Genomic DNA, 21,744 nt, shown 5'->3' with positions numbered 1-21,744 from the left:
AAAGCCACACCTGGAAAAATCTGTCTGTACATCCTTAATGTTTATTTAATTTTGGCCAGGCAGTGTATGTATGCAGTATATCTATTCTTTTTCTTTTTTCAACTGAATATGAAGCTTAAACAAAACATTTAATGGAAGACAGGGGTGGGATGTAATACATTTTCTTCTTCCCTCTGCTTTTCGAGCTTAAATAAGGACTATTTGTGAAACGTGCTTTAAATGTACCTGATACATGTGCACGAAATAAATAAATAAATGAAATTAAATAAATAAAATGTGTAATAGGGTAATTGCCCAGCTGGATCAAGATTCTTGCCAAGAAATTATGTAGATTTTAACATGATGTATTGAGCTGTATGATTTATATTCTCATCACTCTGCAGGCGATGCCAAAACCTGCAGAATGTACGAAATATCGTCGCCTGAAGAGAAGCCGTCTCTGCCTGAGGCTCGGTGCAGACGTGCTCATTAAACACTGTACTTTCTACTGTCACCCTGGTTCAACAGCAGGGGGCCACACTTCACACGACTCGTCTTTTCAGCTGCTCTGTGGACGAGGTGAACGCGCACATCCATTTATAAAGGACTTCTTTTGCTCCGTGACAGCTTAAAGAGGATTTTGCTGACATGTCCCAGGGTTCTTGCGTTGTTCATTATTCATCATATATGTTTTATCTGATTATATCACGCTCCAGAAAAGTAAATGAAAGGAAAGTTAAATTTTAGTTTTGGGGGTTTTGTAGCCTGTAAGAAAGTCCAAAGCCGAGTTTCTTACTTCTAACTACTACTTACTATTAGGAAACTTGCAGAAACGTGGTTGTATGCATTGAATAAACCAAAATAAATCAATATAATGACGTATTTGTTAGTAGTAGGTGCATAGTCGGTGCATATTTTGTCACTTTTCACGTTATTCTTTTTGTTTGTTATCCCAAATTGAGATAAATGCAAACACTAGCACTGGTGCACTGTCAAAAATATGCAGAATATACAGTCTGAAATGACACCAAGACCTATCCTCTCTGCTGGAAAAATGATTCCCTGGCTACAGTTTTGGAGTTTGTCAGAAAAAGAAACAAGAAACGCATAATCCACTGAACTGTGAGTCACAGAGCAGCCATTTTTTTTTGCTTTTTCTCTCTTCAGTAGCTGATTCTTCAACGATATCGATCAATGATTCTTGTAAGAGATTTCATTCTGTAACGAAAAGTCTCGCGCTGGTCCTTGCCGTGTCCTTGAATCCTATTTGTCTCAGCCTGTTCCGTTCTCGCCCAAAGCGCTTCGTGATCTTTACGGGTGAAGTACGTCCACCGGTTTACCTTCTGATTTACGTGTGACTACGGAAATGTCAGCGTAAAAACAGACAAATGTGGGTAACGAGTGCACGACAGGTGAAATCTAAACCGTTTAAAATACAAAAAGTGAAGTGTTATCGGTTTAAATACAGAATATCTTTAGTTGTGCTCGGTCTGTGCTACTCAGTCGTGCTCGGGTATGAAAGTGCGAGGACAGAGACAGCTGGAGAGTGATTGGAGCAGCCAGCGCCTCCATTAGTTACATGTACCCCTCAGGATGAAGGAGCCACTGGGAGGCACTTGAGGATACACATTTGAGGAAAAAGGAAGAAAGAACATTTGTGGTCAGGTCTCTGAATTAGCATTTAGATACTGATGTGTGAGTGCGAACCGCTGTGGGAGAAATATTAATGAGGCTAACTGCAGGATTGTTCAGGAGACGCGGAACAGAAGTCTAAAATAAGCTCGGGATGTGTGGGAATTTCACAAGAGAAAAGCAACAACTGCTCCGTGTTTTAGCTAAAGGGCTAATATCGCTGTAATTGGTGTTAACCGGCTGCTGGACTTTATATATTAACGTGATGCGGTATAAGCTAGTCCAGTGTTTTATGGTTGTGGTCTTTCATTTATCGCAGGGGTTAAGTTCTAAAAATAACCGGCAGAGCTTTATTTTTTCCAGTTCTCTGTTTTTGTCTGTAAAACCCCTCACCACACACTTTATACACTTTTCTCACACAGGCGTTAACATTTTCTCACATTTCTCTCTTGTTTAAACACAAAGTTCAAACCTTCGTAGGCGTCTTTGTCGGTGCAGAACGTTTCATCGACATTGCGGGTTTTGTCGGGGAGAAAACAAATTGCAAACGTACAGCACTTCAGAGTCACACTGAGATCCAACGTTTATGTAAATTTAACTCTAATATTTTGTTCTGTTTAGTCTCTTGAGGCTGCGGTTTGTCGGTTTATTTAAGCAAAGAATTAAATCTAACTGTGACCAACACGGAGGACAGTTACAGCTCGTCGTGTGCGTTCACTCTTGTTACGTTTTTATCGGTGCGCTCCTCAAATGTGCTGTACTGCAACAATAAGTAGGAACCAATGTTATTATGAAGAAAGTAAATAATGAATCCAACATAATATAATAAATAATATTCACTGTTCATAAAATAAGCACAAAGTAATAAAAAAAATAAAATACTAATGACACAAATAAATGTTAATACACGGACAATGGTCTACAGTCCCTTAGCCAATCAGGACGCAGAACACAACGCACGCTCATACGCTGCAAAAAAAACATCAAAATTGCACAAAAAAGGCCACGAAATGTGAACCGTGACAGCCTGAGGGACAACTATATGTTAAATTGAAGAGACTTGTTTTTGTTCTTGTTTTTTTTTTTTCAGAGAAGTTAGCATGTTAGCACGTTAGAGAGGCAAATGTAACGAGCAGAATTATGCATTAAAGATCAAATATTTTACAAAGACGTGCCGTTATCTCTCACAATATGCATTTACGTTTGCACTTTTAACAGTTTCGGCGTATCACAAACATTAAAAAAAAAACACTCCAACATCCTACGACTACATATTCCACCCCGTTCTCCGTGTTTCCCTGCATCTCCGGCGCGTGAGTGAGTATTGACCGCCGCTCTGTTACCACTGTAAAAGGCCGAAGGGGGCTGCTGTGGCCTCGCATGGCAATGGTCCTATTATCTACTGCCACCGTAATGAGCTCATGAGCGCCCCACACACGCTCCACTCCACACATGATCCGCTCTCACAACCAGCAGAAACACTCCAAACACGTCACAGCCACATCCGAACACGGGTCGATGCTTTTTTAATGTGTTTTAGTCGACTAATTATTGCATATAGATTATAACGAGTTATATGGGTCAACGACAAACATGAAGAACGTCAGCTGAAGATTAAGGGAGTGCGCTGGCCTCTATAAATACAGTTTTTTAAGGAGTTTTTCTCTATAAATATCGCGGTTGGTGTTTCGGTTTCACGTCGTAGACAGATACAGAGCTTTTGCCAGTTTTTTACGCAACTGTCCTCTTTGATTTAACGAACGAATCAATAGGCAGAGCATGTTTTTAGCTGAATAGAACTGCAGTGAATCGTTATGGATGTTATTACTGAAGTGAAAACGCTGCAGATATATACGGAATAATGTATTGTTATTAATCGGGTGCAGTTTTTTCCCGTGTTTTTCTCCACAAACCTTTCAGCCTCTGCCAGCTGTTTCCATTTGTCCCAAGGCTTCTGCTGAAATGATTCTCTTTCCGTTCGTGGATGGTGACGGGCTGTTCTTTTGATCGGAATATAAAATAGGAGCGAATTTCTCCCTGACTGATATGGCCCAGCTAAGCACAGAATTAGATTTTGGAGATGCTTTTTAAATGAATGCCGCTGTTTGATAATTGCCTCTGTTTGGGGGCATCCCGCGACTCGTATTATTTTGCATTGCCGAGATTTCATTCTTCAGCTGTAAGCAAAAATCCACGGCGAGCAGAATTGAATTTATTGAAAAGCGCAGAGCTACTGTGTCAGACGTGTTGTTTGCAAACTACGTGTTATCACTGTAAAGCTTAACGCGCACGGAGTAAAGAGGCTCATGTCGCTACGCACGTTTTTTTTCAATCTTATAGCGATTCGTTATGTGTTAATATTGGTCTTTAGTCCAATTTAAGCTATTTTTTCTCCACAAACTGTTTCCTTTCTCTTCAATGAGCAACAATTCGCAGTAGATTTAAGCTTTCGCCGTCCTAAAACGTGGTCGCTGGTCCAATAGCTTTATTTTTTACATTATTCTCTGTTTTTTTTCTGTAAAACCCCTCACCACACACTTTATACACTTTCCTCACACAGGTGTTAACATTTTCTCACATTTCTCTCTCGTTTAAACTCTCTCAAAGTTCAAACCTTCGTAGGCGTCTTTGTCGGTGCAGAACATTTCCTCGACATTGTGGGTTTTGTCGGGGAGAAAACAATAACCTCCACGTCAAAAGAAGGAACAGACTGTATATATTTCGAACAGACAGAGCTAACCTGCTAGCTGCTACGAATCTGGCTGCAGTTCACGTTATATTTGAAAACTGTCGCCGTTTCTGCGCAACTGCTGCTGTCAGACTCGTTATTTTGGTCTTGAATGTTCGTGTTGATGTTCGTTCTGCGTGATCCTGGTGTTTTTGTTTCGCTTTTGACCTTCTTGCTCGACTGTACTTATCAGTCTGAACTGTGCTGACTTTCTGTTGCACAAAGACCTTCATCAGTTGCTTCAAGCTCGAACTTGGATAAAGACTTTTTGCGTTGGGGGATATTAAGATATTTGATGTCTGGAACTAAAAGGAAGATGTTGAGATGATTTAGAAGTTCAAACGTAAAGAGAATGACGGAAAATCTGATGAAAATGTCTGCGCTGTAAGAGATGGATGTAGTTTTGAGTTGGAGATGGATTTTTATTTTCTTTTTTCCCTTTTTCAGTGTACAGTCGTGTGTATTTAAGGTGATTTAAGGTGTAATTATCTTGTATAACACATGTGGGCGCTGTTGGGGCATGAGGTAAAATGGGAAATGGAGCCACTAATCTTATGAATGAATGAGTTTTATTTTGATTGTTTACATTTATTTTTTTTTAACGACAAAACAAAACATTTTCTTCATTAATTAAAGCCAGAAAAGGACTGAGCTGAAGCGACTTGTTTATGTGAGACCGTCCTGACCAACACAAAACAAAGTCCATTTACTTTAATCGATATTTTAAACACAGACGTCTTGACTCGTATAAACCTGCAGCAGTGTAAATGTACGAATTTACTCATGTTTTAAATGTTTTTTTAAATTTAGACACAGTTTAATTAACTGTAATTCATCATTGATCATTCCAGAGTCTTATTCCTCAAACAGACACGTCTTTGTCACATTAGTTTTTATTTTACTAGATTCAAACTGAAGTAAACCTCTTAAGTTATAGCAACTATTTCTTAATTTAAAGAAGGACTGATGGAATATTCTCATTCACAAAACAGAATTGTCAAACTGTTTAACTTAACTATGTCTGTAAAGTTTAATATATTCGAGTTTATAAATAGTTCATCAGTCAGATCACAGAACCCTGCTTTATTAATTATTGTTATTGCCCTTTTCTGTAGTTTAATTATAGGATCTATGTTTGTTTTCCTTATGGCAGCAGCAAACACTTCTGCCTCCTGATGTGATGATATTTAAACTCTGAATTACCTTGACTTGTTTTTATTCATATACAGTTGAGTTCTGTAAAATAACACAAATTCTAGACGTTTCTTTCTTTAGTCTTTATTTTTCAGGGACCAGGCACAAATTCATGAATCTTGCAAAATAAAAGATGAGTTGTAGCAGATTTCGCTGCTGCTGCTGTCCATGTGCAGTGAACTCACATTAAAACACACATTTCAATACGATTAATTATAAGACAAACATTTCATCATTGACATTAGCAGAAAAATACAATAAAATTCAATAAATATCCCCACATCCAGTACAGTGTTTTTCCTTCAGTCCAAACCAGTTTAAAAAATCATTATGTGCAGGTTTTTGCAGTGAAACACATTTGATTATTTGTCTTTTTCGGATTTCTACTAAAATTATTCAGATGTACAGACAGTTTCAGAGTCTGGAGCTGATTCCCTGACGATTTGCTCAGTCGCTTTTTCATTTCAAAGGCCAAGGATCCGTTTGGTACTACGGTAGTTTGTTCGAAGAAAGTTTAACACATTTTTTTCAACGTAGGTGGAGCTGCATTATTAAGAATTCTGAATAAATGTCTTAGATTTGACACAAAATTAAACTGTCATAACTGAACATTTTATATTTACTCAGGGTTTTTTATCGAGCGTCTTTACTGCCTGATCGTAGATGGATTCCAGATGAGTTTTGAAATATGTGACAGCGCCCTCTACTGTCAGGCTGTTCCTCATCGTCTTAGGGAAGATAAGTTTTGTACTTTTTTTTAATCTGCTTTTTTTGAACGATAAAGTCTGGTCCAAATGAACATCTAGTTACTTTGTCTCTGTTATTACAATATTTATTTTTGCTGCGTTAACAAGGACGCTGGGCATACGTTTAATTCTGTTAGTTTTAGTAAAATACACGACTGTTTTATTAATGTTTAGCGTCAGACGTGAAACCTGGGACTCTTTTCTCACACTTTATTCAACCGCTGACAGTGAAGTGCAATAAAAACATATATAAAGTGTAAAGTTTTATGATAAGTATTTATTACAAAGTCAAACAGCTCTCATCGGGACTTCACTTGAAACCCATCGCGGTGTTAAGTGATCTAACAGACTCTATTTTTATAAGAGGAGTTATTAAAGTTTTTCCTGATTATGCCAGTTTTAAGATGCTTGATTACTTTGAGTTCGCGTCTGAAGAGAGCTCTTTTAGAAGTTTGGAGAATACTTTAAAGATCTTGAACAGTGCACCGGGTTGTTTCTTTTGGTAATGCATACATCTGTTTTAACCGTAATGAGCAATAAATTAGTCAAAGGCTAAAAATGGAGAGAGGAATGAACAGCGGAGGAAGCATTTCTGAGAATCTAGTGCTTTCATTAGCCCACTTTCAGATAAGTCGTTTTGATGTTGACATGCTTGAGCGTGACCTCTTTTTGTTTGTGTAAAGACTCATCCCATGTGGAGACATCCTCACGTTTCCTCGTCTCTCTCTACTATCCTCATTATGAAATATGTTTTATGCATTATGAATATGCAGAGTGTGAAGCTGATCCACTCCGGTCTGATCTGACAATTAATTTGCGGTTTTCTCTGACAGTAAGACTCCGTGGAGTGTAGTAGGTCGGCCAAATAATGTAAAAAAACCCCAACCCAAAACAATATTAGACATGGTAGCTGAACATCTCGTCAGGCTACGTTTGTGGTTAACCACCGAATACGACGGTGTTTCATTAACGCTCCACGTACCTGCTGCACCTCAGGCACCAAAACAGCGAGTAATTAGTCTCCGATCTTTTCTTATCGCAGCACTACATTTACATCTAACATCAGGAGACGGTCACGATTCTTTATATAGATTAAACTGAAAAATCTAACATATCTGCTGTATTATATTTATGCTTTATGTGGCCCTGTCCGAAGCCTTTCACTGTAATACATTTCTGCTCCGATTTGAAGCAGCCACAGGGCAGGACGAGGCCAAACTGGATTATGTTCTCTCAAGACAAAGTTGTTCTTGGTGTTGACCTTGGGAATTGTTCTATAGTGATTCAATTTGAAGCCTTTATAATCTGTTGACTGATCTCCACAAACATGACCGCAAACATTTGGCCTGTTTCTGCGGCGGCCCTAATGGATCTGTTTCAGGGTAAATTCAAACACGAAGGCCTGGGAAACTCAGCGCTAACATTATCAGAGCGGTTGAGAGTGGTCAGTCTCTTAAAACTGTGGGACACTGATGTGAATTGAAGCATCGTTCTCCCATTACTCATCTTCTCTGCACACATTTATACCTCACAATGTGCAGATGGATGCGACTGTCTCCAAACTCAGCGTACCCCGCGCCGACTTTACTGCAAGAGAGTTCATTTTGTTGTATTGTAAAAACAGCACTTTGTGACAAACTGCTCGCGTCTAATTAAAAAGCATTTTCTTGTTTGCAAACACGGAACAAAAAGTGATGTATTATTTTGAGACGAGCGCGCGGGATGTTCTAAAACTGTGCAACGCTGCAAAAAATCTAAAAGCTGGGGTGTTTAAGGAGGCGGCTGGTAGTTTAAACATGTAGAGACGCATTAAGTTTATTATTTTAGACGTGTTAAAGAAGCAGCTATAGCCTTATTTTGTAAAGCGGCTGCGGCGAGTGAGCGAGCGGAGATGCTGCTGCTGCCGTCACATGACCAGTATCATTGTGGACTCCCGCTGTGAGAATCAGAGGAACTGTTCTGTCGCCCCTGCGGAGACACATCCTTTATGCCAGAGCCAGGTTATTGCTCTGCTCTTTCAGTCGCGCTTTGGACGTGGTGAAACGAGAGATAATTAACTGCAAACATAAATGGCAGCCATTTGCTTTTCGATTAGTGTGATTTTAATCATCATTACAGTGTTGTCTGGCTGTGACGTGACGTTCATTGAGTGTGGAACAGCCCTGGCTACGCACAGTTAGAGACGGACGAGTGACAGGGCTGGAAAAATGAGTGTCAGTGCTTTCAGGAAGACATTAAACTCAAGTTAAGTAGAACAGGGGGAAATATATTAAGCATGTCTTTTGTAATATGTAGTGAAAATCGGCAAAGGTTATACAATAAAACATGGAAACCTTTAAAACTGCTGCACAGAAGAAAAGAAAGTCAAATGAATCTTCTTATAATCTGAAATTGTAACCTTTGTGTGGTGTTTGGGTGTGTATTGGCAGTAGGAGAGTAGAAGATAACATATTGTGAAGTTCAGGACGGTGTATTTCAGTGGAGCAGACACAGATCAGGACAGTGGTTTCTCCGTGGTTAAGGCTTTGGACAAAAACGTTTTATGGAGCCACATTGTGAGCGATTCCACCGGACTGAAGCTCTCCACAGCTCAGAGCAGAGTTGGTCTAAGTTGTCCTCAGAAGAACCACGTGTCCACACTCTGTTCCACTGTGAGTTATTGAAAATATGTGGTTGAACATATTCTGTGTCATACAAACGTCACAATCTCTGGATGACACTGTGCTTAATACAGTTGTGACCACTGTATAAAACCTCACACGATGAAGAGTCGAGTAGGTAAAATTAATCAGGCACTTCTCCTTGGACAGACGTGTTCATTACAGCCGTGAATGAGATGTCACTGGGATTAATGGAACATGATCTGATGTGATTGCACTGCACAGAGACGGATGCTTTCATTTGAGGGACTTCTGAAGCCTGTTCATTATGATATGGTAGATCAGACTTTTGAGGTTATATTATATCAGTGTGTTATTTTTGGCAGTTGTTTATATGAATAAAATATACAGACATGTTTGTTAAGGAAAACGAATATGGCCAAATGGAAAATTAATATGATTTTTGTATCTGATAACATGCATGGAAAATAATATCAGCAGAATCATGTTTTTGAATTGCGGCGTGTAACTTTTATACTGTTTTATACTGAGTGATTACTGAGTTGTAACTGAATATTGACGCACATAAAACTAATATACAGTCGCCAACTCCTAAAACTTAATGAGGGTCCATCTGGAAACTATTCCACTATTAATATTGTTTTTATGGCCATAGAAATAAAGTTTGATGTACTAAAATGTAGGAAGTCTTATTGCACACACAGCCCTAATAACTGTAAAAGAAGCTATTCAAAGGGAGGAGCTAATCATCAGCCATTCACACAGACACAAAAGCAGTCACTCTGCTGCTACAAGTGATTAGCACATGTACAATTGTTCAAATAGCTCTGGTCCCATGTGCCTCTGTGCTGTTTCCTCCGTGTTGATTGGATTGCTCCTCACAGCTCCTTCTCCGTCACTCTGTTATGAGCCCTTGAATTTTCACACACATAAGGAAGCGCTTAACCTCGTTTGAGTTTGTTCATTAAGCACTGAGCGCATATGTGTTTTAGAAAACTCAGTTTTAATAGAAATACCAGTTAATACCAGTTCAAATAACATATTTTGCGAACAATGGTTTGACCTAGGTTTCAGTGCCACACCTCTCAGGAGCAGAGGTCGCCCTAAATATGGGCCCAGTGCTGTATTATCCATTATTATATATGGAGTAAAATGGATGAATGCAAACTTTACATGCAAAGGTCTTTGTTGTGAGGCCAGAGTGTGAAGTACAATGTCGCAGGGATATTGCAGAGTAAATGCAAAGTTCCCTGTCGACATTTATCAGTTATTCTATTTGATTTGATTTTATTATTGTCAGTCGTGTTACTTGATTGTTCTGCAAAAACAAACATAACTTGTGCTTCTTTTCTTCAAGGTCTTAACCAGTTTGGCCTCCCAGCATATTTCAGCAGGCTGCTGTGGTTTTAAATGGGCGACATAATGGTCCATTAGACTCATTTTGCCCAGAGATTAGAGCAGTGAGTAAATCTGTCCGACAGACTGTGGTCAGAGTGACTCCAGACCCGACTGTGCCACAATGATGTTTGTGCAGAGGAACTCCAAACGTTTGGGACACAGCTGTGCACATACGTGGTTGATTTGAGCAACTGCCATAATGTTTTGGAGATGGGACTCAGCACCATAACGTGGATATAGTTTAGAATGTATCGTACTGCACAAATGTGGCTGGTGGTAGCTGGTTCATTGCCTGTTCTTTGCATCAGACCTTCAATACGTTTACCGGGTGTAACACTGATAAAGGCAACACTGATCTTTGAGGTGACTGCAGAAGCATGATGTTACTAGACTTCATAACGCTTAAACTTTGTGGAGATGTGAACCCTCAAACCAACAAGTGCAACATCTGGTTCATTTGAAATCACAGGTCTCAGTGCAGTTCCAGCCCTACAGCTCTTACAGAGAGCACCGAGCAAAGACCAAACTAAAGACTCACTGTTTCACTGGTGATTCTCTAACTTTCTGTTGGTTAAATCAATTCTCACGTTCAGCCCTGAGAGACGACTGCTTTACAAAAACAAAACTGAATTGAATTGTACAGGGGAAAAGCAAAAAAAACACAAATGGTGCAAACCTAAGAAGAGCGTGTCAGGGAAATTGGACACCGCAGCGGACAGTTGAGAAAAATACATTTACACATGCTAAACATATCAAACTTATTACATTGCCACTTTGAAGCGATTTCCAGTGTCCTTCTTTTCAATCAAATGACATAAAATGATGATAAAAGTTTCTCGTTTCTCTGTATGAGGCTGACGCACTGCTCCTGTTGGACGCGCTCTCCTCTTGTGGCGAGTGGTGGTACTGCGCCCTCCGTCAGCTCAGTTTTGTTTGAACTTAAACGTGATCACAAACCAGATCGATGACATCATGAGTGTGAACGTGCCCCTAAAGTCTCCCTGGAGCAGAGGCTCTAGAGGATCCTCATGCACCTGACTCCGTGGCGTCTATTGTAAGACTCTGGAGCTGCGAAAAACAAGACCATCTCTGCTCGCACCCATCGTCATGACAACCGCTGCAAAGGTCTGCGCGATAGATGGTGTCAAAGCGCGAGTCCGTCCGCCTTGCTCCTGTCATGTCTCTGCGGCACAGGCCTTTCTGTACAGTGTTCAGACAAAAGCAGGATCCAGTGCAGTTTACATGCTCTGAATTATCAAAAAAAAAAAAAGATTTCTCACTGGAGGAAAAGAGGAGGGGCATCTGCTGTCGTTCAGAAAATTTTGCCTATTGCTGTTTAACAAATAAAGACCTGTTTAAGCTGCTACCTGTTTCTATCCAAATGAAATAAATAAATATAACTAGAAATAACTCCTGACATTATGCATCTCACAAATTTACCTCTTGGTTGTCCTGTTATATGCCACATTTTGAGGGCTTTTCTCATTCAAAAATTATAATATTTTGTCTTAAATTGTTCCTCGCTGTGGCTAAACCTGTCACGATAACACATTTTTGAACCATGATATATCGCTACAGAGAAATATTGCGATAAATAATGACATTAAAACTACTTAACGACACTGATTAACATTAAAATAAAGCAGTATAATCCCAGAAAAGCCTTTTGAAATAAACTGTTTCGTTAAAAGACATGAGCTACAACAGATAAACAGCAGAATGAACTAATAGTTAATCATTAAAGAGACTTATTCAACGCTCCACAGCACAAATCTTATCGTATTACAGCTAAAATAGCAAAAAATCTTCATATTTTTGCAAAGAAAAAGTCCCAACGATAAGTATTTAGCCCCAAAATATGTTGTTCTATGTTTTGGTAAAAAAATTGATATCGTTTTTCATCATTTTCAAACCCATGGATACACACTTATTCTGACAGTTTATTTTACTTTGTTTTACATTTTCTAAAGTCTTAAGTTACACGACTCTAGTGCCAGTAACACACTGACCGTCACGATAAACACTGGACACACAGAGAGAACATGGATCTGCAGAGTGAGGCCCAAACACATGACTGGACACAGCTGGACGTCTCTGATTAGTGCAGACACGGTCCGACGGCGTACAGTTGCAGAATGTGTCACTAAACTGTCTCGCTCTTATCGACCACCTGACGTCTTCAAATCTAAAGAAAAAGGGCAAAGAGGAGCAAAAGAGTGTGAGATCTTTGCACCATCCTGTGTTACGTCAGTGGAACATACTCGGAATTATTTTATTTGTGTATTCTTGTTTTTTTTCTGCAATTGAATTAAATTATTTTTATGTAAGATGTTTTATTCAGGCACGGTATAAATGAATAATTGTGTAACTTTTATTTTTCATGATTTGGAGAAAGTGAGTAGATGTATTTTCCCATACTTTAAAATAAAAGTTTATATTTTCAGACATATTTGCCGCCGTAAATGAAGAAATCCTCAAGTAGACTCTGTGTTTAAGCACCAGGAGCACACATGAGACACGCTATTGTTCATTTTAATGCAAATAAATCACACATTTATAGGTTAAAAGTGGTTAACCAAGTGTTTTGTGGCTGTTTTAATACGATCTGTGGCCCTGGTTACATCATGTACTGTGCAGGAAGTGATTCAGTTTGCACGTTTATGCTCGTGATGCAACAATCATCTCAATAATCGATTACAACTGATGGATTAACTTGTTTCCTCTCCATCCTGACCATCTTCTTGTTCTCCTTTCAGACCTGACGCAGAGTTTCTCGGAACAGGACCAGCCATGACACAACAGCATCTGCATTTGTAAGTACTTTTATTTATGTTTGATCTGAAAGAATTTGATAGAAAAAAAAGACAATTATGCTGTTGTGGTTGAACATTTTGAGCTGACGTAAACCCAAACTTTGTGTCCGTTTATTGTGAAGATGCGTTGAATTTTGGCCACTTCTGCATCCTTTTCATCTCGTCCCCGTAGCACTGCGCTCACAGAAGCTACTTAATGTGAAATATACTGACCTAAGAAGGTTTGATTAATATTGTGGTGGATGTTTTGCTGAACCATGAAACCAATTTTCCTCTCCCTAAATATTGAATAGTTGTTTGAGTGATACTTTGATATGTTCATGCAATTTTATGCATGTTTTTTTTCATATTGCCATGGATTAATGATCATTATATCATGTAGTTGTCATAGTCATGGGAAGAATACATACAAGAAGACTGTCAGTGTTGGTTTATAACGTTTGCAAAGGTAAATAAATGGTCCCACTCCTGACACACAGAGTTTCTGCTGCATTGGGCCCAGAGCGATGGGATAAACGCACTTAAATACTGTCTGAGGTCCAAGCCCTTCCCCAAGTACAGTTTGCATTTAGGTCAGTCTGGCTGGACATTTGGACCTCTTAGCTCAGAGAAGTAACACCTTTACACCTTTACATTTGCATCTGAGTGCAGGTGACATGTGAAATAAAACAGCAGACATGTAAATGGAAAACTAAGTTACCTGTAACCTCCTGTGAGACTAAAGGGTTTGACTAGTAGTATTTGAGTTTTTTTATGACTTCTTGCAATTTCTACCACACCTGTATTTACATTTTAGCTGTACATTTTTGTAATTGTGAGGGAAGAGATTGCAGACCAGGCAGAGAGCGGAAAGAAGTTTATCTGATCAGATGAAAGAAGTTACATTTCAAGGGAGTTTTTCCAGAACTTCTAGCCCGAAAAATCTTTGGGATGTGCTGGAGAAGCTTTGTGCAGCGTCAGACTCGACCAACATCAATGCAACAGGTGAAAAATTAATGCAACACTGGATGGAAATAAATCTTGGGACGTTGCAGAAGCGAAATCGAAACATGCCACAAAAGCCAAAGGCCAAATATTAGAGTTTGTGACCTTCTTTCTTTGGTGGCGACTTTTTTTTTTGTCCAGGCAGTGTATAAGGACTTAACTCAGCTGTTTTTAAAGTTTACAGGAAGGTAGAATATGTCACTAAAAGGTGCTGCAGTCACTGAAAAGATGTATTACAAGGCGTCTCGACAACCTGAAGATGAAGAGCTGTGTCGTGTAACTGAAGTAGCGGGTTCCAGTTTAGACATCTTAAAATAAGTACGTGTCACATTCTTACTGAGAAACAAGTTTACCTCAATGTTCAACACACATAAACTGAAAAAAACAAAAGTAATGCTTTCAATTTTAATAAAAAAACAGCAAAAGTACCTGCACAAAGTGTTTCTTGTGGCATCCAAAGTCCAAGAATGATCATGAAAAGTGTGTAGTTCTGAAGTAGTTGTGTGCAAAACATAGGTCTGTCGTCTTAAATCACACACGGAGCATCTTTACAAGGAAAACCTTTGTCCAAATTTACGTTCTAGCAGACTGACAGTTACACATAAGCCTCATAACAAAAGCATGGATGTTTATTCATAAGCACATACATATAAACATACAAAAACATCAGGACTATTGTGATTTTGCACCTTTTGTGTTTACTGTATTGTGACAGAAAGGCAATTTATCACTCTGCTGAGCAATAATGCACGTGTCCTCTGCTTTTATCAAATATTAGAATAGATAGAAATGGTGCGGTGAGTTTTGTTGAAGCCGTTCTCTGTGGCCCAGAACATCACAAATACTATGCTTCCGTCAGCTGAAAGAAGACTTCACCTGGATTTTCTTTTTTGCCTCTTCAACACAAGTGGAAAAGGTGGAGGGTATTTGCATAGCGCTGGTGATGTCACAGACTATTTATAGAAAAGGGTGTAAAGAGGGAAGTCTCGCTCGCTGCTTCTGTTAATAATCAGCGTCTTTTTTAGCCGCCTCCTTCAGCCTGTTTAACCTCAGATTTCTGGCCAATTTGGAGTCTTCTCTTACGATTTCCACGGTCGTCTCACACACACACGCATCACTAAATAGATTATTGAAAATGTAATTACGCCATAAAAAGAGGATCAAGCTTCTCTTTGGTACGATTTATTGAATAAGCATCTGTCTTACAAGTCCGGAGAGCTCGACTCCAGCCGACTCGATGGATTTATGACTAGAGCTTGACTGGCTACGCGAAAATTTATGATAGGGATTAATATGCATGAGGAAACCAAAACATTTACTGAAGAAATAACAGTTACAACACCCAGGAATAAACGATGAGGCTTCACGCAGGTTTATTCATGGTACGTGCTGCTGACAAGTCAAATTATCTGCTGCTCAGCGTTATCATTCATGTACAGCTCGAACTATTAATGCAGCAGTTTCAAGTGACAGCTTAAAATCTACAAACAAAAGATAAAAGTCTGTTAATGTTTGCAGCGTGTTTAGTTGAAGGTGAAAGCCGTTTATCTGTCGTTACGTTGTGTTGTCTCAAAGCTGCGATAAAACGTAGGAAGTGAAATCAGATGCCAAATAAACACAATTCATAGAAACGAAATTGATAAAATATTTAAGTAGACACTGAGCCTTGTTTTTCTCCCCCACAAATGTTCTTTATCTCGTTCCGACGCACCTAAAATCGGAAAGTTATGTGTTGTGATCAAGAGCGTAAATACCTTCCCTTGGTTTCTATTCCATATGGTAAAAAGATACTCCGCACATCGGTACAGTTTTTTCCTCCTTGACCACGAGACATCCCGTGGAACTACATCTCTCTTGGAAGGAAGTTCATTAGATTCGATTTCATTGCACATTCCAGGGTCACTGAAAAGCCATATATTCTGCTTGACTAGACATGTAGCGCATAAGAAAAGCCCTCCATCTGTTGTAGTCCAAGCTGGCCTGCAGAAAACCTCCTCGTGTAACCGCATTATCACATCCAAACTGCTTTCGAGCGAGGCCACATCCTGAAGAGAGATGGGGTTTGAGCCACATTCTGCGTCTAGTCTGGGTTCAAGGTCCATTCAAATTCATGTGGTAAGCAGAATTCTTATCCGAAGAACACTAATGCATCATTCTCTGTCTGCGAATTTAACCAGTTATGTGTGAGGCATGTGCAGATGAAAACATGTATGTGGATGCTGCGTAGTGCTACGTATTGAGCCATTCTTCAGTGTCGCTGGAATATGGTCAAGAGAACCGTATTTTCTGGACTAAAACTCATAATAATGAAGAAAAAAACATGTATAAGTCGCACTGGACTATAGGTCGCATTATTGGGGGAAATTTATTTGACAAAATCCAAGACCAAGAACAGACATTTTATCTTTAAAGGCAAATTATAATAATGACAATAAAATAAAGAACAGGCTGAATATCAGTACATCACACTAACATAACACATTTATATTTATTCAGCTCCATGAAGCACAGACAGAACTGAACACGTGTCTGGTTTGTTAACGTAAGATATTAACAGTTAATCAGATAAATAAAGCAGAAAAATAACAAGTTTACTCTGGATCTCACTCCAAATCAATAAATCCGCTGAATTCTTCATCCTCGGTGTCGCTTCTGAACAAATCCACCAACTCCAGAGGAAGATGAAGCGTTCAGTGTTTGTCTTTGTCTTTTAAATGAGTGTAATGTTGATATTTTAAATGTTGAGGGGTTCAGGAGGAGTAGATACTGGTCCAAGTCTAGAGCCCCTCGCACGACTGTCACTGTGACAAGAACCAACATGTGACATTATAGATTTGAATCATTTCACATATAAGTCACATCTGAGTATAAGTCACACCCTGGACAAACTATGGAAAAAGTGACACTTATAGTCTGGAAAATGCAGTATTATAAAGAGACTATCTGTTATATCATGTATGTTTTAGATTGAATGATTTACCTGGACTTTTTAGAAAATCCACACAGAAAAAGGAGAACATGCTGACTACAAGACCACACGTGTCTAATTTACTTAATCCATTTACTTTATTTTATGTGGTGTAAGGCTGAAACTGGAGACAATAGCTGTTTACAGTCTCAGTGTCGTTAGCTCCTCCTTCAGACAGATATAAGGCAGTGTCCAGCAGTAATCTGACCAGAACTGAAGAAGCGACTTGGACGAGCAGTGAAACATCTTCACTCCTACAACGTTTTGTCCAGCTGACAGATTTAAACTTCGTCTTTTGCTATTTAGGTGGTGTAGTTATTCCTGTACCAAATGATATAACAAGATACTGTAGAATTATTATTATTATTACTGCAATTTTATCTGTTTTATTTTAATGATTACTTAATTTTTGGGGTGATTCTCTGCAAACTTAAAACATGAAAAACCCACAAAACCAAAAATCCATCCGTATTTTCGAGATTGTGACAACTTTATCCGTCACAATATTAATAGAAATGACTCTTTGACTGGAAAAATGTTACGTAATAATCTCTGTAGTGTTTGCGCTGTGACCTCCGCCCTTCGTCCATGCTTTCTGTTTACGCAGCCCTCGTTTATTACTGTAAGAAATGACCTACAGTTACCACATAAATGTTTAGGTTCAAACCATGTTGCGCTGTACCAAAGCTACTACACATTTGCACACAAAGTGATAGCATAATTACTTCTCCAGTGCTCTCCGATGCAAATGGATGGTAATTACGGAGTGAATAGTGGGGCTCCGGTTAACACACGTCTGCTGCTTTCTCTCTGCTCTGTGTGTGTGAACATTTACTGAGCGCTAATGCCGGGCCGTATATCATCCTCTGTGGCAGCTCTGTCAAATAAAGCAGCTCTAGCACCAACACTGTTCCGGATTGATTGATTGGGCCAAAGTAAAGTTCTCCGTCAGCATGTTCAGCGTGTTATACACAGCCTCCCTAAAGTCAATCTTAGCCCATATCCTCTCTGCTTGGCTTTTAGAAGGATAAAATATTGAAGGAAATGTGTTAAAAGTTTCATGGTGTATTTGCGGTGGGCGTTTTGTACAAGCGGAGACGGTCACAGCCTCGGTAAACCGTCTGCTGAAGAGCTTTCTTTGGTTTACGCGCTGGGTCAGTTCGGGACAGTTGTCAGCAGAGGATCTGTAAAGCCTCGTTTCCATTTTCCATAGGGTCGGTGCGGGGGGCGGGGTACGGTGCAGCCCCTGAGTGTTTCCACAGCATAACACAGCGATCCATACTGGCCCTTTTAAGGAGCCCTATAGTAACCTCTGGGGGTTCAAAGATACAGACTCGGAGTAAGGTTTACAGAGTTTATTACAAACAAGAGGATGTGAATGCTGGTTGGAGGAGCGGGTTGTAGGAAGCTTGGTCGGAGGTAAAGGTGTTCAAACCGGTCGTAGGAAGCTGGGTCGGAGGCTGAGGTGTTCAAACCGGTCGTAGGAAGCTTGGTCGGAGGCTGAGGTGTTCAAACTGATTGAAGAAAGCGAGATTGGAGGCTGAGATGTTCAAAGCGGTCGTAGGAAGCAAGGTTGGAGGCTGAGATGTTCAAACCGGTCGTAGGAAGCGAGGTTGGAGGCTGAGATGTTCAAACGGGTCGTAGGAAGCTTGGTCGGAGGCTGAGGTGTTCAACCTGATTGAAGAAAGCGAGGTTGGAGGCTGAGATGTTCAAACTGGTCGTAGGAAGCGAGGTTGGAGCCTGAGATGTTCAAACGGGTCGTAGGAAGCCAGGTTGGAAGCTGAGATGTTCAAACCGGTTATAGGAAGCTGGGTCGGAGGTGCAAGGTGGGTCCAAGAAACAGGATCTGGCAAAAAAACGAGAAACACCAACTCAGTACTATGACCATAACCACAAAAAACAGGCTGAACCAAGCAGAACTGTAACACGGAGGATAAACTGACGATCTGGCGGCGTGTGTAGGATCCTCAGTCCCTTTGTGCTCCAGAGGTGGACTCTTGATTGTTGATTGGCTGCAGGTGTGTAGTGGGTGGTGCCAGAGTCTCCTCCCAGCTCCAAACACAGAACGAAGGTTAGAAGACAGCACAGAACACACAGACGGACTGGGATCTTGACAAATCCAAAGCGGACTGCTACTACGACTTTCCAAAGGGGTGTGGCAACCTTCTGGACCTGGGACCAGCTCACGGGGGCTTTGCTAGTCCCGCCCGTGTGCAGTGATGTCGTGCTACACCTGTGTCATGTCTCTCCATAAACAGATGAATAAAAAAGTGAATCATATAAAAGATTTAGTCATAAGGAATCCAGACGTTTTGAACCTGAAACACTAGAACTTACGCTGCACTGAGCAAGATACACCCTGCTTTTGTTGACATGCCAGCTCCATATGGGTCAGTCTAATCCAAATTAAAACTTATTCACCTAAATAAAGTATAATTTCTAGTTTCTCAGGCCATTTTCAGATTGTAAATGTCTTCTGGAGTTGAAACGTGTCCAGATGACTGCCCTTTCCTGAACAAATGAGTGATTACACTGACTCGTCCCCCTCTAAACATGACTGTATAAATGAATGAACTACAGGGTCTTTCTGTACAGTAGCTGATTTATTGTGTGTTAATGTTTGCTTATTCAGGCAAGAGAGGCTTTAATTAGATTTTCTAATTGATCAGTCCTGTCAACATCATCATTTATGCCCCAACCTGCCTCAAAGCGTTGAACGAAGGTGTCTCTCCGTCTGATGGAGCTCACTTTTCCGTGCATCAGCTATTATCTAATACGCTTACAGTACATTAGGCACATTTATTTTTATTTTTCCTGAAACATACAGTTTGTCAGAGTGGGGTCAGTGGGGTTATTATTCAGTACGCATTAGCAATTACATGTGGAAATCGTCATCTGGCACATAAAACTGCTAATTAAGAGAAGGCTGATATAAGTGCGGTCAGCCGGTGTACAGTGGCTATAAATAAACGGGTCTTTTGCATGCACGGCTGCCACAGCTGATTGTGCGGAATCGATCTCATTGTAAAGTCTCTTTCATGGCAACGCAGCAAGAGCGACTGCCTGATCAAAGCTGTCTTATTCTCCACAAATCTGCATTAACAGGCGGGCTAATGCAGTCGGAGCACTCTGCCGTTCTCAATGCCTCTGTATATATCTGCTGTGAGGAACATGGACGATTCAGTGGGTGCTCAAGGTCCTTTTACTGGCAGCGTTCTATCGGCCAATCATTTTAATGCAGATAGGGCCAGATTTTTGTTGTAATACAGTGGGTTCTCGGGTCTGGTCACGAAAAGAAATGATCAGGTTCAACGTTTGTGCTTTTACCTTTTGGACATTTCATGGTAAAATCAAGAAACATCCAAAAGGTAAATTCATAAATGTTGAACCTGATTATTTCTATTAGTGACTAGACCCAAGAATAGGGATGTGCAAAAATATTTAAATATCAATATATCATATAGTTTCATTTAATGATACAGTATCAATATCTTGGCTGCTCTATATATCACCAAGAGTATTTTTTTTAGTATATTTTACCAAGTTATCCTGTCACAGCGCTACATTTGTGTGGCTTCTTTAGCAGAAAGACGCTCATTTATGCAGAACTTTTGACATTTGATTCACAGTTTTGATGATTAAAATCGGTTTATTTCATGTTAACTTTGGTTTAACAAAGACTTTTAGTGTCACAGTCATTTTAGTCGATATGTTTTGCTTGTTCAGAGTCGTTAAACTGCACATGTCTCTGTGTAAATGTAAATGTGGGGCTCATACTTCACTGTGTCGTGGCCTTTGTGTCGAGGTTTGTTTTGTATTGGCAACTTCTTAAAAATACCCAGCACTAGTCAGAAATTTGTTGAAGATATGATGTAAATAATAGATGTTTGAGATTTGAGCTGCTCAGATTTTCAGTGTCAAAGTGTATTTTTACAGATCGACCTATGAAACTGTGAGAAGCACCTCTTCACCACTGACATGTGACCGACATAAGGAGGAAATGTTTGGGACACAGAAAGAAACATTTAGACTCATTTGAATTTAAAATTTTTATTTGTTTATTTAAAATGCAGGACCTGTGACTTATGACAGAAACAAGTGAAGATACAGACAGAGGTTCAGAAGGGGTTGGGTTCAGGCTGGAGAGTGGTTTACTGCCTCCAGATAAACCACCTCCTCTTCTTCTTCTTGTTTTTTTTGTCCACCTCGGCAAGGAGCTCCTCCACGATGGCCTTGTTCTGCTGCAGCAGATCCTCTGACTTCTTCAGGGACGTCTGCAGCTCGTCACTTCTGAGGAGGGCAGATGTTCTCTCCTCCTCGCTGTGGGTCAAAGCCGTGCTCAGCTCCTGGATGTTCTTCTGGTGGAGTGAGATCTCCTCCACCAGGGCCGTGTGGGTGGCGTGACATTTTTCAAGCACAGCTGTAAAACTCGACTTCTGAGAGTCCAAATCCTTTTGGAGTGTTTGGACTTTGCTCTGTTCGATGTTGAGGCTCTCTTCCAGCTTTTGTGCCTTGTCCTGGGCGTCTTCAGCTCTCTGCCTCTGCTCGGTGAGGGCAGACTCCAGGGAGAGGACCCGTTTGTCCCAGGCCTCCTCAGCTGCCCTCCTCTCTGCTGCATGGGCAGACTCCAGGCTGAGAAGCTGCTTGTTCAGAGCCTCTTCAGCAGTCTGCCTCTCTGCTG

General features: G+C 40.2%; 1 protein-coding gene across 2 annotated transcripts in view; it reads left to right on the top strand.

Moving 5' to 3' along the window:
• The window catches only part of iqsec1b (IQ motif and Sec7 domain ArfGEF 1b), an 85,289-nt gene that overhangs the window by 10,679 nt on the left and 52,866 nt on the right, over positions 1-21,744 (top strand). For both annotated transcript variants that reach the window (XM_033966823.2, XM_055221596.1), the window contains exon 2: positions 13,055-13,111. In XM_033966823.2, coding sequence (XP_033822714.2) covers positions 13,055-13,111 — 57 coding nt within the window. The remainder of the gene's footprint in view (positions 1-13,054; positions 13,112-21,744) is intronic.

This window comes from Periophthalmus magnuspinnatus, chromosome 5 (genome assembly GCF_009829125.3).
Source record: "Periophthalmus magnuspinnatus isolate fPerMag1 chromosome 5, fPerMag1.2.pri, whole genome shotgun sequence".
NCBI classification, from domain to species: domain Eukaryota; kingdom Metazoa; phylum Chordata; class Actinopteri; order Gobiiformes; family Gobiidae; genus Periophthalmus; species Periophthalmus magnuspinnatus.
The sequence above is the reverse complement of the archived record's forward strand: the minus strand, read 5'-3'. Positions and strand labels throughout refer to the sequence as shown.